The 24,938-nt window shown below is 49.0% G+C and overlaps 1 protein-coding gene across 3 annotated transcripts; it reads right to left on the bottom strand.

Annotated features, from left to right (window-relative positions):
* Positions 1 to 88: 88 nt before the first annotated feature.
* On the bottom strand, positions 89 to 24,146 carry stat2 (signal transducer and activator of transcription 2). Of its 3 annotated transcripts, none has more exons than XM_028798679.2 (24): positions 24,127 to 24,146; positions 5,082 to 5,213; positions 4,262 to 4,409; positions 4,073 to 4,171; positions 3,904 to 3,996; positions 3,754 to 3,832; positions 3,612 to 3,679; positions 3,383 to 3,534; positions 3,139 to 3,297; positions 2,975 to 3,064; positions 2,823 to 2,882; positions 2,714 to 2,734; positions 2,538 to 2,631; positions 2,407 to 2,454; positions 2,240 to 2,323; positions 2,063 to 2,161; positions 1,850 to 1,985; positions 1,713 to 1,765; positions 1,536 to 1,630; positions 1,322 to 1,461; positions 1,046 to 1,234; positions 879 to 936; positions 681 to 784; positions 89 to 604 (listed from the first exon to the last, which is right to left on the bottom strand). In XM_028798679.2, exons 2-24 carry the CDS (start codon positions 5,210 to 5,212, stop codon positions 474 to 476), a joined length of 2,331 nt encoding a protein of 776 aa, XP_028654512.2. In that variant the 5' UTR covers position 5,213; positions 24,127 to 24,146; the 3' UTR covers positions 89 to 473. The 3 variants fall into 3 exon arrangements, with proteins under 3 accessions (XP_028654512.2, XP_028654510.2, XP_028654511.2); XM_028798677.2 differs by lacking the exon at positions 24,127 to 24,146 and adding an exon at positions 23,317 to 23,569; XM_028798678.2 differs by lacking the exon at positions 24,127 to 24,146 and adding an exon at positions 23,165 to 23,310.
* Between the last annotated feature and the right edge of the window lie 792 nt (positions 24,147 to 24,938).

The following is a 24,938-nucleotide window of genomic DNA, read 5'->3' as shown; positions in this document are numbered from 1 at the left end:
GTGCCTTGGCGCTCTTTGAAGGGTACAACCAATAGCATTCTTGGAAGTGACGCGGCACAACGGGTACAAATGACAGGGCAAAGGGGGCTACAGGAAAGAATTTATTAGGAACACACAAGAGATGGAGAGGGCAGAAAAGAGAAAACAAATGTTAGAAAAAAAAGTGCATGCCAAGGTGCAACCTGTAGGATTTCAACTGGCCCAGTAGTCACCAAGTGGCACCCTTCTGTGGTCCAGTCGGGTAGTGCAGTCTCAGTGTTGATTTGCTTACTTGGTTTCTCCCTTGGCTCAAAAATTCCATAAACTGGCACAGTGCGTGCTGGGCAGGCTACTGCAGCAAGATGGGTGGCACACTGTAGCCGGCCTGCTGCCCATGTGCCTCAGATACCAGTGGCCACATGCCATCCTCAGTCAAGTCGTGAAATTGCAGCGTGGGCTCATCGTACAGCAAACTTGCTTCCAGGGTGGGAAAGTCACTGGGGGGTGGGCATCAATGGGTCATTGAGCAGCACGTTGCTGGGCTCGATGCCATTCCCTGGGTTGTCTGCCAGCAGGAGCTCAGTGGGCATCAACTCGAAATCCCCGATGGCCAAAGAAAAGTCAGCTGGAGGGAAATGGAATAGACTGGTCAGAAACCCTGAAGGAGTGTGTGTGCCCATACCACCCGGGCAGATCCTCACCTTCAGGAGCTGGCATTTGGGCAGAGAAGCTGGCACTCATCTGCACCCCTTCCTCCAGGTGCTCAGTGTCCGCTGGTGCAGGTGTCTGGACATCCGTGGTGTTCCTGAGGGCAGAGATGGCAGTGAGTAGGCTGAGGAGGCCTGACCCCAGTCCCCCCCCATCCCTCTCCCCAATGCCTACACCCTGGCACAACTCACTCTGGGCACACAACGATGAGCCTGGTGCCCAGGTAGGCCTTCATGCGAGACTCTTCGCCTGTGGAGACACAGCAGACACAGCACAGCCTTAGCAGCAGTGGAGCAGGAGACCACCACGTGGCCACATGTGAACCCCCCCCCACCCCCATTCCCAACGACTTCCCTACCTTGGTTGCTCTGGGCGTAGTACTTGCCAAAGGCGTCATCCTTGGGGATGTCGGGGTACAGGTAGTGGAGCGGGTTCTCCGGCACGTTCTCGGCCACCAGGATCTGGAAGTGGTGGATGACCTCGGAGAAGGGGATCTGGCTGAGCTCCTGCTTGGTGAACGGCTTCACCGAGCGCACGTTGGCCTTCCCTGGGTAGGCAAGGGAGGAAGAAGAGAAGAGTCAGAGTGCGTGAAGGGGCACAGGCTGGGTGACCTTTTGTTTAAGACAGAGGGTACCATTGTCAAGGTGCTCCACCCAGGAGAAGGTGATGGCGCCATCTCTGCAGCTTTCACTGAACCTCAGCAGGAAGGTGCCAGCCAGCCTGCCCTTGAGCAGTGTCTTCTCTTTCTTCTTACTCACAAAGCCCATGATGTACCTGCCGGGCAAAGGGTCTTGAGTCAAGCGGACAATGCCCACAGGCACCTCACACACTGCCACCCTCAGACTCACCCATCATTCCACAAGTCCTCCAGGTACGACTTGACCAGAGTCAGGATGCCATCAATCCAGGCACAGAAGGAGAAGTTGACATCGGGCAGATTCTCCTGAAGGTGTAAAAACAAGCTGGTCAGGTACACCCCCGAGGGCAGTGCCATGCGGTTGAAAGCCCCCTTCATTTCTGCCCACCTTTGAAAACCGAGCCCAGGGAATAAGGCAATTGTCATAGCTTGGCTGGCGACCTGCATGACAAAAGGAAAGCAGTTGGTGAGATGGGTTCAGGTACGTGGGCACGAGCTGCTGTACCCTTCCAGCCAGATACCCACCAAAGAGTTTGTGGGCAATCATTAGCTTCTGGTCATCATTGAGCCCGCGCTTGGTATTGCCCTGGAACTGCCAGCTCAGCATGTCTGAGAACTGAGCCCACGTGGCCATCATGGGGCTTGAGAAGAAGGACAAGTTCTGGAAGAAGCAAAGACACAGCAAGTGAAGTGCAACGCCAGGCAGCAGGGTGGGCATGGTAACAGGCAGGCGCTCACCTTGGGGTCCGAGCATAACGTGTTGAACCAGAGGATGGAGGCCCAGGCGCTTTGTTGCTGGCTGGAGTTTGAAATGATCACCACGGGCAACGAGGAGGCCTGCGGGGCGAGGGGGGCATGTTACAAGGCTTAGTGCCACCAGCCACCTGCTGGGCACGAGGAGTGGGCACAACTCACCTGGATATCCACCGAGAGGCCGTGGAGATTGAAGTGCGTCTCAAAGCTGAGGATGTGCAGCTCCTCTGTGACACTTAGAGTGCCCTAAAACACAAAGAGAGGTATGAATGGGCACCGACAGACTGGCAGCAATGCCCACACCATTCATCAGTAAAGTCATCACTTACCTCACCACATCCTTTACCCCCACCACCCGCCTTCTGTTCTTTCAGGGTCTGTGGGACAGTAAGTGACAGAAAGGCGCATTTAGCATCAGGACAGGTTCAAGTGACAATGCCCTCTTGTGCCCATCACATACCAAGTGCCGGAATTCGGCAACCATGCCACTGCTGCTGGTCTCACTCATGGTTAGTGCCTTGCTGCTTGTGCCCAGGATGTTAAATCTGCGGTACCTACAATAACGAGAACTTCAGCACCAGCTTACCCAAAGTGCCCACCCGATTGGCACAGGCCTCCCACAGAGCGACTGCTTACCCCTTCTCCTTGACAACGTCTCTGAGAAAGAGAAGAAAAGACAGAGCTGACCGTTAGCGCCAGTGACGGACTGGCCCCGCCCCAGACCCCTGAGGGTGACGCCCCCTACCTGTCAATCACCGCTGTCACCTTCATGCTGTGGTTGAGCTCAGGAAACTTCACCAGGAGTCTAGAAGAGACATGGCAGTTAGTGCCTCAGCCTGGGGGGTGGCAATCAGCTCAAGGGAGGGGTGGTGGTTTGGGGGGGGCGTGGTCACTCACCTGGTCTTCACCGAGAACTGGACGCTGGTCCGCAACACCAGGGGACCTTTGCCTTGGGGCATGATGGGCTGCTTCTCCACGACGAAGGCACTGTCAAGATGGAACAAACAGTTGGCACGGACGAGTCGAGGACTGCCACGAGGCCCCGCTGGGCACAGCCATACCTCTTGAGCAGTGTGGTCAGCAGGTGGTCCACCTGCTTCTGTAGGTCAGGCTGCTCCACCTTGAAGGGGTCCCTTTCGTACGTCACCTTCCCGCACAGCTCCTCCAGCTTCTTCAGGAAGCGGCGCAGGTGGAAGAGACACTCGGCCTCCACGGTGAACCTGGCAGAGGACACAGAAGCCCCTCAGTACCCGCTGCCCTCAGACTTGCCCGGCTCGTCCCCTTAGAGAGGCTGCCCGCACTCACCAGTTTTCCAGCACGTCCAAAGATACGTCCTCCGGGGCCCCGATGCAGGCCTTCTGCTGCCGGCGCGTCCAGTCCCTCAGCTCCTCGTTGACCATGAAGTTCAGCAAGGCATCGCCTTCGGACAGCAGCTCCCGCATCCGTGCTAGGCAATTCTGGGCAGGGAGGGTCAGCAGAGAGTACAGTTAGGCATGGCGCCAGTTACCCATCCGCCCTAATCAGACCTCCGTACCTTCCGTGAAGCATCCAGCTTGTTCAGAAGCTCCTGCAGGTACTTCATCCCATTGTTCCCCTGCTCTCCTGCAAAGGAGTGGGCAATGTCAGTCACGGTACCCACGGCTGGGGGGCCTTGGGTGATGGGCTGGGCAACTCACCTTCTTGCAAGTGAATCTTGTACCTAAAATCAAACTCGTCCTGCTGCTCCTCCAGCAGCTTCACAGACTGGTCCATCTCCTGCCGAAAACAAATCAGTGTGAGACCAAGGTGGCAGCAAGGTGGCAACACGGCTGCAAAAGCAGACCCACCTGCACACGGCTCCTTAGGTCCACAAACTTGCGCTCCATGTTCCTCTGGTTGTCCAGCTCCATCTGACTCGGCTGCACCTGCAGCATCTGCACCTGCAGCGGGCGAGACATACAGTAGCAGCTCAGAGTGTGGACAGTGGGCACCTCACACCTGCCCGCCACGCCTCACCTTTTCGGCTAGCTGGGCCTCTCTGATGATCTCTTTCTCCTGAGCGAGCAGCATGCAGATGACCCGTGCCAGTGAGCGGGGCTCTTCCTGGTACACGGCCTGAAAGAAGAGACACACGAGACCTGGTGTGATGCTCCCTGGGCACAGCGGGTGGCCCTGCCCTTCAAACCCAAAGCCCTGCCCGCTCACCTGGAAGTTCTGCTTGAACTTTCGGATGTTGCACTGCTGCAGGAAGCTGCCCTCCGTCTGACTGAAGTAGCTGTACTGATTGTCCAGGTTCTCGAGCAGAATGTGGAAGAGGACGCTGGCAAGGGACTCATCCTGGGTGGCCTTCACCCTAAGTCAGGACCACAGAGAGCGGGCACACATGAGCGTGGGCACCTATGTCAGAGGGAGGTTCACACACGGCAGCAGGGGAGTATCTTGGTGACTTGGTTGCCAATCCACGAACACACAAAGGTACGGAGGGACAATAATTAGTGGAGGTCTACATGTGGGTGGGCCGCCCTCATTAATGAAGTGCAGTCTGTCTTTGTGAGAGGGGTGGTCCCCATATGGTCGTTTCCGTAACAGACAGCTGATGGGCTCCACATGTGGTGGCTAGGTGGGCCGCCAGATCACACCCCCCAGATGAAGCCTGTTTTTGTGGGCCGCTCATCCTGGCATGTGGGAAGTGGGCACACGATGGGCTGCCACATCACATCTCTTAGTTAGGGGCTGAAGTGCAGTCACGTGGGTCATTGGTACCAGATGGCTGACTGTGATGGGGGTAATTGGTGCAGCCCTGGCTCAGTCGGCACCTATGGGAGGACCACCAGATGACACCTCTCAGTTATGGGAGCAGGGCCTGTTCTTGTCCACACGTGGCCTTAGCAGGCCATCAGTAATGGCCATTCTGACATGTGGGGGTCTCTGCAACTATGGGTCGGCTGCCAGTTCTCAGTTATGGGACCACCTACTGAGGCCTGTCTGTGTGGAGGCTCAATTTTGCAAGCTGCCAACTACATACCAGTCTTGGCTTTCGATCCATAGGGCCAGGTAGTGCCGGACGTCCATGGGGAAGGCTTCGTCGGAGTAGAGGTCATCCACCTTCTGCAGGTAGGCTGTGTCCAGGTGCACCACACATTCCCACTGTGCCATGCTATGAGAGAAAGAGAGTCAAGATGAAAGGCGCTATATAACACTGGGGGCATGTGGCAGTAAGTAGAGGGCAGCAGGCCTAAGGGACTCTTACTTGGCAGCCAGCACTGACCCCCCGATGAGCTCCGGCCCGTTTGTACCCGCTGTCTCCTGGATTATATCTACTTCACCAGCATGATAGAAGGGGTTGGCGGTCACCCCTTGTGACCACCAGAGGGCAGCCTTCAGTATCATACTGGCAATTAAGGACACAAAGGCGACTGAAGGCTGCCCTCTGGTGGTCACTCCTGTTTATGTGACATCTAGCAGTAGAAATGTGAGGAGAAAACCTTAATGCTGCTGTCCAAAGTATCAAGATGCAGCCCACCCCTCTCCACAGATGGGCAGCCCACCCCCCAACCACACATACACAAAACGAAAAAAAAACCTTCTGTCACGCTGCCTGTCTGAATTTGGAGTCCACAAGGTCGACGTTTTCGCCTTGGTGCCCCCCCCCCCCCCCCCCCCCCCCCCCCCCCCCCCCCCCCCTGCCGCTTTTGTGGTATTTTTGTCCACAGCTTTCATTCTTTCACCGTCTAGAAACTGAAATTCTGTTACAACAAAAGGACGCAGAGGTTTGCCAACTGGCAGAATCCCAAGCACACATTCTAAAGTGCTGACTTTTTAAAACCTTGAACTGTTCCACACTGGAGTGGCACCTTGCTGGGCCCCCTCTAAATTGGAACTGACGGAATTCCATCGTGAGGGTCAGATAAAGCGCCAGCGGCACCCGTCCCTGCCCTTTCCAGATCGCCCCCCCCCACAGGGTGTTGCTTGTAGAGATATCACAATGTTTTAATTTTTAAAGGAACAGCGCAAGGAGTTCCAGCCTGTTGCGATGCCATTGCTTGTCACTAGAGGGCACTGCCTTGGTTTCTTAGCCCTAAATATCACGAGATGTACTCAAGCCTGGTGATTGTGATGCACCCCTGCTTGGATCGGTCTGAGGGGCCCCACTAAGTTATTGTGCCCCTCTGTGTCCTGGGCTGGGATGATTTCTGCCTGAAGACCCCTCCTACAACCTACAATGTTGAGAATTTATTAAATTGACCGTGAACAGTCAGGTGTCGCCTGTTTGAGTTCAGCGGGGGTCCGAAGGTTGCTCTGCAGCTCACGTGTTTGTCTTTGTGCTTCTTCACGCTGGCAGGACCCTGAAGAACTCGTCCGAGTCCTCCTGCACACCTTTGGGGTGGTCCTTGGCCTTGACCAATAAACAAAGAGTCCATCAGTCAATATTCCCCACCAGTCCTTCTTACACGTGTACTGGCATCTTAAAGAAGGAGACCACCTGCTTGGGTAGACCCTGTAACTGTATGAACAAATGAATAAAAATGGCTGGGGCCTTCAAAAAGACCCTCAAAAAACAGGAAACATAAAGACATCTAAAGAAACGGCACATGAATATACTTCAACACAAGGGGGCTTGGCTTCACCCCCCTGCTCGCTTCGCTTGCCAACCCCACAGCCTGCGCTATGTGCCAGCCACTTGGCATCTCTGTCGCCCACGTATGTGGATTTCACTTTCAATAAACAAGAAAACTTTTAATTCTCGTGGATACGCCTCTTCATTGGGAAGAAACACGACTTAGACGATCTTCGACTTAAAGTGTAAAGCCTTACAATATCTCCATACTTCTGTCACATCACCTCTCTGTCTATCTCTTTTCACCCCTCCATTATTTCACCGAGTAATCATTTTCATCTGTCTAATGTGATCCTTACGTTCAGGTTTTTGAGACTTTGAATTTTCCTACTTCCATTATCTCTAACCTGCTCTCCAGGTGTACCGCGCAACATTTTTACATTCTATTTTTATATTATGGATATTAAAGAGCCATCAACAACAAATTAAATCAAATTAATGATACAGTGCATCCGGAAAGTATTCACAGCGCATCACTCTTTCCACATCCATATTACTAACCGAGAATAAACCGGATATGGACGCAGGTACACGGCGATGAGACCATGAGACGTACTGCGCAGACGCGCGTCTCATACACCGCAAGCGAAGTCTTATCCACCGCGAACGAAGGAGTCACGGCCCAAGAACGAAAGAGCTCAACTAACGTGAATGAGAAATGAAGCAACAACGCGCCCATAGCTAACGACTAACGACACAACCACACACAAAAGAGGATTCTGCGCTGCACCCCAGAGTCAAACGTGCGAGGCTATGGAGGCCACACAGGTCCACAAAGATATGGCGGTGACGCCTGCGCCTTCCGTACTATTGTGAGTGGCACTACTACGGCGTGACGTTAGGAATAATGTGCTGCTTGGGATTGTACAAACCGCTGAACGCTTTACACCAAATTCAAACACAATACAGCTCAACGATGCAAACACGAGCCCACCTGGATAAGATCAATGAACGCAGGCGCCTACAACGCGTGTCTGACACTGTGGAAGCACAGCAGGCACGGGTTCAAAATGAACGAGCTCGACTAATGTATTTCAGGATACCAGGGGTAGGCGAGCGAAGCGAGCAGCGGGCGGAGCCCCCTTGTTTTCTTATGTCACAGCCTTATTCCAAATGGATTCAATTCATTTTTTTCCTCAGAATTCTACACACAACACCCCCATAATGACAATGTGAAAAAAGTTTACTTGAGGTTTTTGCAAATTTATTAAAAATAAAATAATTGAGAAAGCACATGTCCATAAGTATTCACAGCCTTTGCCATGAAGCTCCAAATTGAGCTCAGGTGCCTCCTGTTTCCCCTGATCATCCTTGAGATGTTTCTGCAGCTTCATTGGAGGTCCACCTGTGGTAAATTCAGTTGACTGGACCTGATTTGGAAAGGCACACACCTGTCTATATGAGGTCCCACAGTTGACAGTTCATGTCAGAGCACAAACCAAACATGAAGTCAAAGGGATTGTCTGTAGACCTCCGAGACAGGATTGACTCGAGATACAAATCTGGGGAAGGTTACAGAAAAATTTTTGCTGCTTTGAAGGTCCCCAATGAGCACAGTGGCCTCCATCATCCGTAAGTGGAAGAAGTTCAAAAACCACCAGGACTCTTCCTAGAGCTGGCCGGCCATCTAAACTGAGTGATCGGGGGAGAAGGGCCTTAGTCAGGGAGGTGACCAAGAACCCGATGGTCACTCCGTCAGAGTTCCAGAGGTCCTCTGTGGAGAGAGGAGAACCTTCCAGAATGACAACCATCTCTGCAGCAATCCACCAATCAGGCCTGTATGGTAGAGTGGCCAGACGGAAGCCACTCCTTAGTAAAAGGCACATGGCAGCCCACCTGGAGTTTGACAAAAGGCACCTGAAGGACTCTCAGACCATGAGAAAAGAAAATTCTCTGGTCTGATGAGACAAAGATTGAACTCTTGGTGTGAATGCCAGGCGTCACGTTTGGAGGAAACCAGGCACCGCTCATCACCAGGCCAATACCATTCCTACAGTGAAGCATGGTGGTGGCAGCATCATGCTGTGGGGAACTGGGAGACTAGTCAGGATAAAGGGAAAGATGACTGCAGCAATGTACAGAGACATCCTGGATGAAAACCTGCTCCAGAGCGCTCTTGACCTCAGACTGGGGCGACGGTTCATCTTTCAGCAGGACAACGACCCCTAAGCACACAGCCAAGATATCAAGGGAGTGGCTTCAGGACAACTCTGTGAATGTCCTCGAGTGGCCCAGCCAGAGCCCAGACTTGAATCTGATTGAACATCTCTGGAGAGATCTTAAAATGGCTGTGCAGCGACGCTTCCCATCCAACCTGATGGAGCTTGAGAGGTGCTGCAAAGAGGAATGGGCCAAACTGGCCAAGGATAGGTGTGCCAAGCTTGTGGCATCATATTCAACAAGACTTGAGGCTGGAATTGCTGCCAAAGGGGCATCGGCAAAGTATTGAGCAACGGCTGTGAATACTTATGGACATGGGACTTCTCAGTTTTTAAATTTTTAATAAATTTGTAAATATCTCAAGTAAACTTTTTTCATGTTGTCATTATGGGGTGTTGTGTGTAGAATTCTGAGGAAAAAAATGAATTTAATTAATCCATGTTGGAATAAGGCTGTAAGATAACAAAATGTGGAAAAAGTGGGAATACTTTCTGGATGCACTGTATAATGAGCAATTATTATAAAAGTAAAGTTGAATAAATCAGACTCTGCAGCTGCATGAATAGAAAATCTGCGACAATAATTTTATTTTGGCAAACAATTCAGGTTAATTACTAGTGTCAGTAATCAGAAGGGGGTCACAAGTTGCAAGAGACTTTAGTAACGTGTGTGATGTAATCCTTGGACACTAATTTAATTTACATAACGCAAAAACGTTGTCAGATACGAAGTGTAAGAGATGACCAGCACCTCAACCCGGCCGGGACACCCTGTATATGGAAGGATGGGGGAAGGCAGCTTTTTGTAGGGCACTACCTCCCTTAAGCCGCTAGATGGCAGCTCCCCTGGAGTGTAGCGAGTGCTGCCCTGAACACCCACAGGGCATCCTGGGACTTGGAGTTCGGTATGGGTGCCACCAGGGGGTGCTGTGAATTTAGAAGTGCTGGTAGGCCACGTGAGCGGAGGCCCAGAAGTATACAGAAGGACTGAACAGCCATCACAGAGGGAAGCCAGAGTCGGTTGGGGGGAAGGCGGACAACACTTGGAGAAGGAAAAGAAAGAGAAAGGAAAAAGAAACATTTATAATAATAATTAATTATTCTTTGCATTTATATAGCGCTTTTCTCATTACTCAAAGCGCTCAAATGTGCTGTGGAAGGCTGTGGTGGTGGACAGCACTGTGATGAAAAGAGAAGGAATAAAACGGGTCTACCTGTTGGCCTGGAGGAGCGACAGTGCCCTCTAGCGGTCACAGTAGGTATGAATTACCATTTGAACGTCAAAACGGAAAATTACGATTCTCTCGAAAACCGGTTGTGTTTTTGAAAAAACGCAAAGTGACAAAAAAAAATGCTTAGAATGTCATGCTTTACCATAATAGGATGTGAAATGATCACATTTGTAATATTTTTGGGGAAACATTTCACGTAAAGGACCACTTCTGGTTAGCGGAAAGAGCTCAAAAGTTGATAGAAATCGACATGTTGCACCTTAATACTTGTATGCAAAATTTGGTTGACCGAAGTGAAAGCGCACTCAAGTTGTCACACACACAGCATTCCGTAAATGGTATTTGTCGACTCAGGGAGGTCTAAAATGTCGAGATGCATGCACCATTTGTTGGAATGAAAGACACCCCACATTGTATTACTCCATGCAATACCAAAACAAATTCCATCAGATGGCACATTGCAGCTGCTAATACTGAATACGCCCCAACAGACACACAGAAATCAGTTTGTATTATAAAGACCACCAGACCCAGCGAGCCCACGATGTGCTCTCTGCATGTGGGTGTGAGTGACGAGTATGGCAGCAGAGTTCCAGGAGTTCAATGCAGGATGTGATAAAGGCAGGGACACATTTCTCAGAATTAGAAAAGGGGAGGGCCAAGGGAATTAGGGGCGGGGTCTGATACAGATGTGGAAGAAAAGATTAACGTGAGGAAGATGAAAGGTACGAGAACTGACTGAAAAGCAGTTCTGGTCTAAAAAATCACGAGTAGTCAACCTGCGACTTTCTCGTATACTCAGATATGGGAGTAAACCGCAAGACAAGGATTCTATTTTTATATTATGGACATTAAATAACCATCAACAACTCTGTAGCTGCACAAATAAAAGGTAAAGCAGCACTTCTGGTTAGCAGAAAGAGCCCAAAAGTTGATAGAAATCGATGTTTTGTACCTTAATACTTGTAGGCAAAATTTGGTTGACCAACGTGAAAGCAAACTCAGGTTAAAGTGTTGACACACACAGACACAATTCCATAAATGGTATTTTCGGACTCAGGGAGGTCTAAAACGTCGAGATTCATCGAAATCCCGAAATCGAATTTTTGGACAATTCCAATACTTGGTATACGAGAAAGTCCAAATGAGTTATTCTTGTCTACATTGTCCTAATAAGAAGAGCAGGCCACTCAGCCCACTAAAGTAACACCAAGTCGAGTTTCTGAGGGTCCCTAAAGTGCTCTTGTCCTCCACATTGTGTGAAATTTCCCCTTCACAATTGTGTCCCCCGATGAACTCACCCTGAAGTCCCCGTCTCGGTCCACTGGACTCACTCCACTCATTATTTTAAATATTTCAGCGCCGTCACCTCCTGATCTCCAATGTTTGCTTAGCTGCTGTGCCGCCTGAACTGACACCTCAGGTGACAACCCCAACCATTTGTAAACAGTGGCGCTAATCCCGTCTGTTCTCAACTCTTTCACCTTCTGATCAGAGTTCCTGTTTTTCGTTTTTTCTTCCCACGCTCCTCAACAGCAGGCGACACGAGAAGAATCAGCAGCGCCATCCTGGAGAGTTTGTGGATTGTACTTAACGTTCAGAACAATCGCCGACCATTGTGACATTGGCTTTTGTGGACTAATTTTTCTGAGATATTCAATCAAGAACTCGATACACCACCCTGCCTGGCACTACTGGCACACCCGGGTGCCACCTCCACGTAAGTGCAGGTTGTCCCAGTGCCTGCCCAGCTTTCCTCCCACATCTGAAAGATGTTCAGTTCACGTAAAACTGGCAACTCAGAATAGACCCTGCGTGAGTGGGCACTGCAGCACAAAGGGCACCCATGGCCAAGGTTGGGCCCACCCAGTAGTGACCCTGCTGTGATGCTGCCCTAAATTACATGGGCGTGTGTATGTACCGTCACACACGTGGGCACCTAAGGGGTCTGATGAGGGTCATTTCTCATGGCCTCAGGGCCCCTGCAGATTTTTTTTTTTCCTCCAGCCGTCTGTGGAGTTTTTTGTTTTTTCTGTCCTCCCAGCCATCGGACTTTACTTTTATTGTATGTTAATGAGTATTGCCCAATTTTATTCTTATATTTTGTCTTTTTTTTTTTTTTTCTTCATCCTGTAAAGCACTTTCAGCTACAGCACTTGTATGAAAATGTGCGATAAATGGTGTCGTTGTAATTCCACGCCAGACCAGTGGGTGGCAGAGTGCACTGATCCTTTCTTTTCCACTGCAGACCGATTACGGGAAGTTCCATCTTGTCTTGATGACATCACTTCCTTTCTGGCCCCGAGAATGTCACTTCCTCTACTCTCCCTTAAAACCGAGTTCACAGTTGAGGTGGTTTAGGCATCTGACTAGGGTGCCTCCTGGCGGGTGGGTGTGCGTGTGTGGGGGGGGGGGGAAAGAGATATTTCAGGCATGTGCAACTGGGAGGGGTCTTTATGGCAGACCCAGGACATGCTGGAGAGACCACACCACTCGGCTGGCCTGGGAGGGGGGAAAGGGGGGGGCACCTGGGCATCTGTGCTTAGACCAGGGGTGCCCAAACCTGGCTGCAGGTTTTCATTCTAACCATCTTCTTAATTAGTGAGTCATTATTGCTGCTGTTTTAATTGACGTGACTCGGACCCCTTAGTTGTTTCTTTTTCCTTAATGAGCCACCAAACGGCAATGAGACCCAAAATGAGCAGATCACTTGAAAATAAAGAAAGGTGAGGGTCTCGGCCATGTTGGTCTGCTCAGGTCACCAAAACATTTTTGACAGAAAAAACAGAAAATCAAGAGTTTGCTGAGGCACAATGAGAGCAGCAACAAGTCCTGCTATTCAAAATCAGCTTCTCATTGAGGAACTGGTTGGAATGAAATTAGCCGGTGTTTGATGTTCCAATGTAGCTGGTCAACTGCCGGCTTGTTTCACATCTCATTTCTGATTGGCTGCCATTTAATGAAGAAACAAATCAATTCAGAGGACTGAATCCTTAAAAACAGGGCTATGAAAAAGAAGGGAATTAGCAGTGATTAGGAAAAAGGCGAGAATGAAAACCTGCAGCCACTGCGGCCCACCAGGACCAGAGTTGGACACCCCTGGCTTAGACTGTTGCCTCCTTGACCCGTAGAAGCTTTGAATTTGAATAACAAATGCTACAAGAAGATAATGAGCATAATATCCTCACAGGTGGCGCAGTGGTAGTGCTGCTGCTTTGCAGTAAGGAGACTGTGGAAGATTGTGGGTTCACTTTCTGGTTCCTCCCTGTGTGGATAGCGCTTTGAGTACTGAGAAAAGCGCTATATAAATGTAATGAATTATTATTATTAATGTGTGGTCCAATCGGACTGAGAGATGGGAACAGAACATCAGGGGTCACTTCAGTGCCTCTCTGCACAAACGAGTCTGACGTTGTTTATTAGAAGGGTGAAGCCCGGGGGGGGCTGATTGTGCTCATTTAGGGCGCTAAGGACCACTCCCTTGGCTCACAGAGTGGCATATTAAAAGTAAGGCTCAAGTTTGAAACATGGAGATGAACTTTGGGGGGTCTGTCCTTGGGCCTGACGAGAGGTTTAGGCACACGGCTTGTGTTTGGTGAGCGAGAGCAGAGGCCTCTGACCCTAAAAACATGGCGTCCCACACTTCAACATGGTGGGGCTGCTCTGCTGCGTCACACACAGGAGACCCTGTTGGGCTACACGGCATAATGAAGATGGAAGATGGCGTTGATAATAGTTAAGGGATAGTTTGACGAAATCTGCTGCCAGCCTGGCTGGGTCGGTGCAGAACGTCTTGAGGAACACCAAATCAGGCTCTTAAGTCCAGGCCTTGGTCCTATCGAGGGTCTTTGGCGAGAGCTCATGCCGCAGCCCCTACCTGGACAGGACACCAGTGCAGATGCCCTCTTTCTCGGTCCTTCCATCCAGCTGGTATTGGTGCTGGCCGCCCGTCACAACGGTTAAGGTCCACGCTCAGAAGCCATCTAATCTGCGTGAGCCCCAGCAATGGAGGAAAGGTCTGAGGTGCCTCAGGGGTCTGGTGAGAAACTACATCAGTTGTGAGGGCTGCACTATTAACTATTAACTGGCATTGGGGGGGGCTAATAATTCTGGCCCTGCTCTTTTTGGGTTTCCCTTGTTTAGTAGAACAATTTCATCAAACTTCTTAGAAGTCGTGCCTTTGTTCTTTTGGAAGCAGTTCTCATAAACACTTCACACAGCGGCCGCTCTTCTTAGAAAACGTACAGTTTTGTACTGGGGGGAGGGGGGGGGCTAGTAACGACGTGTGGATAGAAGAATAACAAACGACACCCAAGGCTGCCAGCAGAAGGGGGTCCGATAAGGAACTGTTAGTGGGCGCGAGCAGGACGACGGTTTCAGTTCCAATTTCATTTTAAAGGAGTTCCATTCCACTCGGGTTTACGTTTCACCGAGCCAAGAAAACTCTCAACTGCCATTTTTCACAGTGAAACAGATGGGAGTATCAGCCGCGTAAAGAAGAGCAGCCAGTCCAAAGTGACGAATCACAAAGCCAAGGAGACGTCACCTTTCAGCCACCACGTCTCTTCTTGTTGGTTTTGTTTATGCGATTTACTTGTATGAATGTTTATTTCATTTATTACAAACATCTCTACAATTGTATGTTGGGAAAGGGGCTGGGCTTAAGTTATGCTCCTTGTGCTGTGTAGGCGGGGCCACCAGCAGTGACCCTCCACCCTATTTAAGGGAGGGCCTCCCATAATTCCCTGCGGTTCACCGATTGTGTCTTTGCTGTTGCCTTTTGATTTCCTCGACATAATTGTAATAATTGACAAAATGTAGACACGAAGTGTATAATAAGTCCGAATATCAAAGATACACTTTCACAAAAGGTACAAATATAACAGAACAAGTGCGCTTCTATTCAAGAATATAACTGCAGAAAAAGAACCGGCATTACGGTGCAACATTGACACGCATTTACAGTGCATCCAGAAAGCATTCACAGCGCCTCACTTTTTCCACATTTTGTTATGTTACAGCCTTATTCCAAAATGGATTAAATTCATTTTATTCCTCAGAATTCTACACACAACACCCCATGACAACGTGAAAAAAGTTTACTTGAGGTTTTTGCAAATTTATTAAAAATAAAAACACTGAGAAATCCCATGTCCATAAGTATTCACAGCCTTTGCCGTGAAGCTCCAAATTGAGCTCAGGTGCCTCCTGTTTCCCCTGATCATCCTTGAGATGTTTCTGCAGCTTCATTGGAGTCCACCTGTGGTAAATTCAGTTGACTGGACATGATTTGGAAAGGTACACACCTGTCTATAGAAGGTCCCACAGTTGACAGTTCATGTCAGAGCACAAACCAAGCATGAAGTCAAAGGAATTGTCTGTAGACCTCCGAGACAGGATTATCTCGAGGCACAAATCTGGGGAAGGTTCCAGAAACATTTCTGCTACTTTGAAGGTCCCAATGAGCACAGTGGCCTCCATCATCCGTAAGTGGAAGAACCACCAGGACTCTTCCTAGAGCTGGCCGGCCATCTAAACTGAGCGATCGGGGGAGAAAAGCCTTAGTCAGGGAGGTGACCAAGAACCCAATGGTCACTCTGTCAGAGCTTCAGAGGTCCTCTGTGGAGAGAGGAGAACCTTCCAGAAGGACAACCAACCCTGCAGCAATCCACCAATCAGGCTTGTATGGTAGAGTGGCCAGACGGAAGCCACTCCTTAGTAAAAGGCACATGGCAGCCCACCTGGAGTTTGACAAAAGGCACCTGAAGGACTCTCAGACCATGAGAAAGAAAATTCTCTGGTCTGATGAGACAAAGATTGAACTCTTTGGTGTGAATGCCAGGCGTCATGTTTGGAGGAAACCAGGCACCGCTCATCGCCAGGCCAATACCATCCCTACAGTGAAGCATGGTGGTGGCAACATCATGCTGTGGGGAACTGGGAGACTAGTCAGGATAAAGGGAAAGATGACTGCAGCAATGTACAGAGACATCCTGGATGAAAACCTGCTCCAGAGCGCTCTTGACCTCAGACTGGGGCGACGGTTCATCTTTCAGCAGGACAACGACCCTAAGCACCCAGCCAAGATATCAAAGGAGTGGCTTCAGGACAACTCTGTGAATGTCCTTGAGTGGCCCAGCCAGAGCCCAGACTTGAATCCAATTGAACATCTCTGGAGAGATCTTAAAATGGCTGTGCACCGACACTTCCCATCCAACCTGATGGAGCTTGAGAGGTGCTGCAAAGAGGAATGGGCGAAACTGGCCAAGGATAGGTGTGCCAAGCTTGTGGCATCATATTCAACAAGACTTGAGGCTGGAATTGGTGCCAACGGGGCATCGACAAAGTATTGAGCAAACGCTGTGAATACTTATGGACATGGGATTTCTCAGTTTTTTTATTTTTAATAAATTTGCAAAAACCTCAAGTAAACTTTTTTCACGTTGTCATTATGGGGTGTTGTGTGTGGAATTCTGAGGAAAAAAAATTAATTTAATCCATTTTGGAATAAGGCTGTAACATAACAAAATGTGGAAAAAGTTGGGAATACTTTCTGGATGCACTGTAAAGTGTATAAGGTCAATACGGTAGAAATGAAACGTCGACGACTAAACGAAAACAAAAGAAAAGTGCGGAGAAAAGAGACCCAAATGCGGTGGAGAGAAAAACAATAAGCTAGGTGCAAATTTAGAAAATAAGGAAAGTGATAATCAGCCCGGAACAAGTGAAATTGAAAACAAAGCACGTCCAATAGGGCTCAGAATTAAAAGATTAGAACTTCATAAACGGGAGCAGCGTCATACATCCTGCAAAAAAGCGATTTAACCACGCCCAGGCTGGAAATAAGTGACAAGTATTGTTTTTACAACGTTACGTGAGATAAGTCACTGAGCCATCATTTAAAACAAGTCCACGCTCCTCTAACTAAGCAGTTGTTGGATTGCTTTTGGCAGACATGCATCATGTGCTGCCAGCTCTTAAAACAACGACATGCGACAAGCAGAACAGGCAGCGCGCCAGCAGGTTGAAGCCTCTTTTGGTTTTAAGTGACTGATAGGTCCGACTGAGGGGGGCGGAGTACAGCACGGGAGACTGATAGCGGGGTCCTGATTGATGCGGTAAGGGGGAGGCGAGGGTGCTAGAGAGTTGTGTTTGGGGTTACGAAGTCGGCGATTGTTCAAGTAAAACCTTTGTGACACTTTATTACGTCAGTCGCTACAGTATCAAAAAAAGAAAAAGACAGTCAAGATCACATGAGCGCAAACAAAAGGCGATCAATCATCAGAGCCAGGTGTAATTGAAAACATAGCAGGACAAAGCGAGGTCGTCCCACAACAGTTAAAGCAACGATGAGTTTAATTTCAAAGAATACACAATTCGGTCAGGTGTATATTTATGATGACGGAAAAGCGATGCAAATTTTAACAGGCGACAAGTAAGGTGATGTATTTATTCCACGAATAACATTAGACACCAAAGGAGATCGTGATATGCCATTCGTATTAAAATGTTTATAGTTTACCGTGAGAATAGCTTTTGCTACGACAATTAACAAATCACAGGGACAACCATTGGAAAACGTCGGATTATTTATTAGAGAAACAGAAACCATATTCACGCACGGGCGATTATACGTTGCATTGTCACAATGTACTTCCAAAAACGGATTCAAAATTCAATGTGATCTTGAAGAAAAGGTAATTCCATATATTGTTTTTAACTCTTTCAAGGCGGATGTTGACTTTTGTCGAAATTCAGGGGTAGAGGACGGTTATGTTTTAGTTCAACTCTCTTTGCTAGAAGGAAAGTGAGCTACGTTGACTTGACTTCAGATTCCCTGCGCAGGCGTGAGTAGCGAAGAGCAAACAACCTCTAAAATGGAATCAACATCTGACGAGAGACCAAAGCGAATGCACAAAGCAAAATGCTCCATGGACGACATTTTGTGTATTATTATCGCCAAATTGGACTCTGACTTGCTGGACTCCAATTTTGATGCAAATGATCTGAAGATGGAGACTGAAAACGAACGTGAGGTACCGGCTTCAGGTGATCATGGTGTTGAACACGCTTGTGTAGCTGATGCCCTAATGGCAACGTTCGCTTGGGAGAACCCGCCACTTATGATGGCAACAGGTACAAAACAGATTGAGTAGCACTGCCACGCAAAGACAGGCCAGGCAGCTGGCCCACCACGCCATTGTGCTGCCCCGACACAACCACCAGAGACGCTGAACAGGAGCGGACATCAGCCACAGCTACAGACATTTTACGTTTATTTACATGTGAAACCTTTGCTTTGTGTGCTTTTCAGAAAACGGAGTTGCCTGCAAAAAATTTTCAGCCCTCAAAGAGTTAATAAACCTTTAAAGTAAAAAGTGCAACTAATGAAACTGAAACAATCCCAAAGAAAAAAAAAGCTTTTAAAATGGTATATCCGATTAACCAAACAGTGGCACGGCGGCGCAGTGGGTAGCGCTGCTGCCTCGCAGTTAGAGGAGACCTGGGGTTCGCTTCCCTGGTCCTCCCTGTGTGGAGTTGGCATGTTCTCCCCGTGTCTGCGTGGCTTTCCTCCGGGTGCTTCTTCCCACAGCCCAAAAACATGCAGGTTGGGTGGATTGACAATTCTAAATTGTCCCTAGTGTGTGCATGCCCTGCCATGGGCTGGCACCCTGCCCGGGGTTTGTTTCCTGCCTTGTGCCCTGTGTTGGCTGGGATTGGCTCCAGTGGACCCCAGTGACCCTATAGTTAGGATATAGGGGGTTGGATGATGGATGGATAGATAGTTGTGAGAGGCGCTATATGATAGATAGATAGATAGAGATAGATAGATAGATAGATAGATAGATAGATAGATAGATAGATAGATAGATAGATAGATAGATAGATAGAAGGTGGCACAGTGGTAGCGCTGCTGCCTCGCAGTTAGGAGACCCGGGTTCGCTTCCCTGGTCCTCCCTGTGTGGAGTGTGCATGTTCTCCCCGTGTCTGCATGGCTTTCCTACAGGTGCTTCTTCCCACAGTCCAAAAACATGCAGGTTGGGCGGACTGACGATTCTAAATTGTCCCTAGTGTGTGCTTTGTGTGCGCCCTGCGATGGGCTGGCACCATGCCCGGGGTTTGTTTCCTGCCTTGCACTCTGTGTTGGCTGGGATTGGCTCCAGTGGACCGCAGTGACCCTGTAGTTAGGATATAGACGGTTGGACGATGGATGGATGGATTAAGCAAACACTGGGGTTGGCGAGTGAAGCCCCCTAGTTTTAGAATAAAAACATACATTTGATTTCAGTCTGTAACTGCCGGTGTAAATGTATGATACTTGGAAAGATTATATTTGATTTTTTTATTCTCTCAGTCGCATTCACAATCACGCCAGACAAACCCCCCCTCCCTTCTGACACTGCTGTTTTCACATAAAGACACGCTATACCAGAGGTGAACTCGGATCATGACGACGGTTCTACATCGGAGCAGGAATGCACGTCACACTCGCAGCCATCGCTGTACTTTGTATATGTACACGGGAAGCTCTGCAGTCTACTTGTGACTTTACGCTCTTATATACAAAGTACAGCGACGGCAGCTGTGTCATCATCCGAGTTCACCTCTGTTATAGCGCACCTTTATGTGAAAACAGCAGTGTCAGATGGGGACCATGAACGCGACTGAGAGAATAAAACTGAATAAACAAAAAACAAAGCTAACCTCACGGTCCGCCATTTTAGCTAAAACTCATCCGTCTGCTCCACAAAGCTGGCCGCGCTGTGAGGATTCTGTTGTTTCATATCTCTGGTGCCTTCAATACCATCCAGCCATCTCTGTTAAGGGGTCAACTCGGAGATCTGCAGGTGGATGAGACTGTGGGTCCTGATGCTGTGGGGCAGACCACCATCTGTGAGACTCAAGGACTGTGTGAGCAACACTGGAACCCCTGTCTGCTGAACTCTGTCCACATCGGACGAGAAATACAACAGCAGGTCAGGTCCATCCATCCATCCATTTTCCAACCCGCTGAATCCGAACACAGGGTCACGGGGGTCTGCTGGAGCCAATCCCAGCCAACACAGGGCACAAGGCAGGAAACAAACCCCGGGCAGGGTGCCAGCCCATCGCAGGGCACGCACACACTAGGGACAATTTAGAATTGTCAATCCACCCAACCTGCATGTTTTTGGACTGTGGGAAGAAGCACCCGGAGGAAAGCCACGCAGACACGGGGAGAACATGCACACTCCACACAGGGAGGACCAGGGAAGCGAACCCCAGGTCTCCTCTAACTGCGAGGCAGCAGCGCCAACCCACCGCAGGGCACACACAAACACACACCAAGCACACACTAGGGCCAATTTAGAATCACCAACCCACCTAACCTGCATGTCTTTGGACTGTGGGAGGAAGCCAGACCACCCGGAGAAAACCCACACAGACACGGGGAGAACATGCAAACTCCACGCAGGGAGGACCCGGGAAGTGAAGCAGGTCAGGTCACCTGCAGGAATTCTCAAAGGATTCTGAACGTTAGGGGGGGGGTAAAGAGTGTCAAAAAGGGGGGACGAGTCAAAGCAGAGGAGTCAGGGGGCAAACTTTGAGAATGGTCTGCAACTCAGCATTAGCAAAACTAAGGAGCGGATTACTGACATTCACCTCACCAGAGAGCCTCCTTATCTGCTCACTATTCAGAAAGTGAACGTAGAGGTGGTCCACTCCTACAAGTACTTGGGGGTCCACATTAACGACACAGAGGAAATAGAGAATACGGAGCCGAGCAGACTCGTTATTGCTTTAATGTGGATACTTCTGTAACTCTGTGATGGCCGGCATGGTGTGCTGGGTTGGTAACGTCATGTCAAGAGCGGACCACCGAATCAACAGGCTCATTAAAGGGGCAGGCTCTGGGCCCTCTGGAGGTCGTAGTGAAGGAGAGAATTCAAACAAAACTCAGTTCCATTATGAACAATGCTGTACATGACAAAACCAAGGAATTTGAGCATCAGCTGACGTGTGTGAAGAAACACGACTGGGGGTCCTTTATACCAACAACAATACGCCTGTACAGCGCTTCACTGGCACTGGGACCAAGGCAGACGTTTTGTTTCTTTGTAGTAACTCCAGTGTGGGTTCAGACCAAAGTGTGTGTGTACATTTATTTATTTACTTACTTACTTATTTATGTATTTAGGCGGCATGGTGGTGCAGTGGTAGCAGTTAGGAGACTTGGGTTCGCTTCCCAGGTCCTCCCTGCGTGGAGTTTGCATGTTTTCCCCGTGTCTGTGTGGTTTCCTCCCACAGTCCAAAGACATGCAGGTTAGGTGGATTGGCGATCCTAAATTGTCCGTAGTGTGTGTGCCCTGTGGTGGGCTGGCGCCCTGCCTGGGGTTTGTTCCTGCCTTGAATCCTGTGTTGGCTGGGATTGGCTCCAGCAGACCCCCGTAGTTAGGATATAGCGGGTTGGATAATGGATTTATATTTTTAAATGTTTATGTATGTATTTATTGAAAGAAATAAATCTGTAAAAAGCCAAAATTTCCCCCGGGGATAAACCAAGATCTATCTATTTAGAGGTCGGAAGGCACCCACCACATGATGAACCACCAGGATTGTGGCCCCCCCCCCCCCGAGTGCAGTGGGTGACACCTCAGCACCACACTGGGACAGTGGGAAGGGTTTTTACGGTGGCTGGAGTGCCAATCCTGCCACCAACCCCCCCAGGTTTTCTCTATCTAAACAACTAATCTCGTCATTGGACTGTCAACTAAAAGCAATGGTGTATTCAAGAACTCCACGTCTCTTAATTTTACACTTTATTAGGTAGACCTGCTCAGCTGCTCGTTAACACGAATATCTAATCGGCCAATCACATGGCAGCACCTCAATGCATTTCGGCGTGTAGACCTTGTGAAGACCACCTGCTGAAGTTCAAAGCGAGCGTCAGAATGGGGATCAGACGTGACTTTGAACGTGGTGGTGTAGTAGGTGGTGCCACACGGGCTTCTCTGCTGAGATTTATATGCACAACCATCTCTGGGGTTACAGAGAATGGTCTGAAAACTATCAGATGCTGTTGATGCCGGAGGTCAGAGGAGAATGGCCAGAGTGGTCTGTGCAGATAGAAAGGCATTCGATACAACCGAGGTGTCCAGAAGAGCAGCTCTGTACACACAACACAGCAGCAGGAGGAGACCACGCTAGGTGCCACTCCTGTCAGCTAAAAACTGACAACTGAGGTTACAATTCACACGCGGGGCTCACCAGAACTGGACAATTAGAAGGTTGGAAAAACGTCACCTGGTGTTACGAGTCTCGATTTCTGCTGCAACATTTGGATGGTGGGGTCAACAACATAACAGCAGGGGTCCATCCTGCTTTTTATCAATGGTTCAGACAGCTGGTGCTGTGATGGTTATGTTGATATTTTCTTAGCACAATTTCTCCTCTTAGTACCAACTGAGCTTCATTTAAATGCCACTGCCTACCTAGAGCATTGTTGCTGACCACGTCCATCCCTTTATGACCACAGTGTCCCCATCTTCTGATTAACGAGCCGTGTCCCAAAGCTCAGATCATCTCCAACTGGCTTCTTAAACATGACATGGAGTTCACATGGACTCCAATGGCCTCCACTGTCAGCAGATCTCAATCCAGTGGAGCACCTTTGGGATGCGATTGTGCGGGAGATTCACAACCAACAAATCTGCAGCCACTGCGTGATGCTAGCATGTCACTATGGACCCAGATCCCTGGGGAATGTTTCCATCACCTGGTAAATCGATGCTATGGAGAATTACGGAAGTTCTGAAAGTCAAACGGGGTCTAACCGGGTACTGCCAGGGTGTACCTAATAAAGTGGCCAGTGAGTGTAGATCTATCTTACGTGCATTACTCACTTGTATGCGTTACTAATTGTTTTTTACTTGTAATTACTTCTTTGACACCTTGTAAAGCACTTGGCGCACAGATGTTGTGCGATATTTTCCCCCGTTTCTTGACTCCCTCCATACCTAATGCGACGACCTGCTCAAACGGCAGATTTCACGACGCTCCACCGACTCCTGATCACTTTTGCCGCTCGGCTCACCCCGCGTCGACCCGCTAAGCTCACCGGTCGGCTCATTCTGGGCTCCCTGAAATCTCGGCGAGTCGCCAGGACAGCTCAGAGTCGCGCAGGCCCCGTCTTCTCCCCTTGCGCTCCTGCACCGCACCAGCCGATCACTTCCTACAACAACACCACCTGAAAGCACTGCCAGTCCTTGCCTTTGGGACGCCGGCTCTCTTGCTCCGCTGTACTTCTCCGATTGACCGTCAGTGTCTTCGCGCCTCGATGTGTTCACTTCTCGATGTTTTGCTGCGGGATCACTGGCGACACATTTACTTTCTTTTTCAGCGTCCTGTAAATTAACTTTTTTTTTTTTTTTACCGAAAACTCCCCTCTGTACGAAATTTTTTGGTCCGCCTTAACCAATCCGCTGATTCACAGCACTCTCGCCATTTCGGCTCTACGACTAGAACGAATTCCGCGCTCAAACACTTCATTCTCAGAGCCAAAATGGCGCCACACGGCCGCGCCGTTTCTTTGTTTGGGAGCGAAGACGCTATGGCAGTGAACCAATTACTAGAAGAGGGCGGACACGAGTGTCTCTTGGAGACTTTTGGTTTGTTCTTTCAACTGTCCATTTATACGTATGCCAGTAGGCGGTTGCAGGTGCGCGGCGGTTGGCTAAGGTTTGTTGTCATCCTTAGAGTTTTGGCAAATAGAAGAGGGGCTGGAGAAGACGAGCATGCGCACCAGCAATGGTACAAAGCGTCACTGCGAAACAGCTGATTTCCAAGAAATGACGTAGGCAGGCATCGGTATGGGCGGGCACCACGTGCGAAAACAGCCGCGTCCATTGGTGAGCCTTTTATTTCTTATTTTAAAACGTTCGCAGTTAAATAACCAGAAACGCAAACCGTTTAACTATTAACTGTAAAATTTAAAACGAAGGGTTTTACTAATGTTCACTAATTACTTCGTAACTTAAATTCTAATGTAAAGTTAAAGTGCAAAAATTAAACGTTGCTTACCTTTGCGCAAGCAGAATTATCAGACGCGTCTTTGGAAAGCTGAAGTCCAGTTCTGTACAAAAGAGTCCGACTCATCTTTTAATTCTAAATCTACTTTACTTAAGTGTGGATTATTTCTTTTTTTTTTGTTATTGGCACTCCGGCCACTTAAAAAAAAAAACGTGCTGAGGTGTCACTCACTGCACTCCGATCCCAAACCAGGTGTTCTAGTGGGTGCAGCCACACGCTATCTGCGCATGCTCCCAATCTGTTATTCTTACCCGTCATAACATATGGGCACAATGGGCGCTGGCAAGGGGGCCCCAGGAGCCCACCATGTTCCTGATGTCTATGTAGGTTTCTGTTTTGCTGTCAAAACAGGGGACCCTTTGCCTGGGGGGGCTTATGATGCCATTAAGATGGCCCAGCTTTACCTAGTTTTAATTTTTTTTACTACTATTAACGTTCTTTGACATCTTATAAAGTACTTTGAGCTTCATCGGGTGAATGACAATGTGCTACAGAATTGAATTGAGGTTGTATGTAGCTGAGCATAATTCTGATTTTATAGACATAGCAGAAACCTGACGAAATAACAGCCTTAGGGATAGCAGCCTTACTTTAGCGGCGTGTTGAAGACCCCCCCAATGCAGACGCAGATTTCAATGAGCTTTTCTTTCAGAAATTAAAAAGGCAAGGATCTGAGGGAGATATTATAGTCACGGCCAGGTGGAGGGGGTTACTTACTAAGATATTAACTGGGGTGCCCTTCAGTTAGGGAGACTTGATTATCAAATAGAGAAATTGGTTTGCAGCAGGAAAGTACAAAATAT

The sequence above is a fragment of the Erpetoichthys calabaricus genome, chromosome 3 (assembly GCF_900747795.2).
Source record: "Erpetoichthys calabaricus chromosome 3, fErpCal1.3, whole genome shotgun sequence".
NCBI lineage: Eukaryota > Metazoa > Chordata > Cladistia > Polypteriformes > Polypteridae > Erpetoichthys > Erpetoichthys calabaricus.
Note: the sequence above shows the minus strand (reverse complement) of the source record. Positions and strands in the feature narration are given on the sequence as shown.

What these genes read in the sequence shown, in the direction of transcription:
- stat2 (XM_028798679.2), bottom strand. Translation starts at nt 5,212, where the DNA reads ATGGCACAGTGGGAATGTGTGGTGCACCTGGACACAGCCTACCTGCAG. An exon ending in TGGATCGAAAGCCAAGACTG is followed by an intron (nt 4,410 to 5,081) that starts GTATGTAGTTGG and finishes GTCCTGACTTAG; the next exon opens with GGTGAAGGCCACCCAGGATG. An exon ending in GATTGCCCACAAACTCTTTG is followed by an intron (nt 1,766 to 1,849) that starts GTGGGTATCTGG and finishes TTTGTCATGCAG; the next exon opens with GTCGCCAGCCAAGCTATGAC.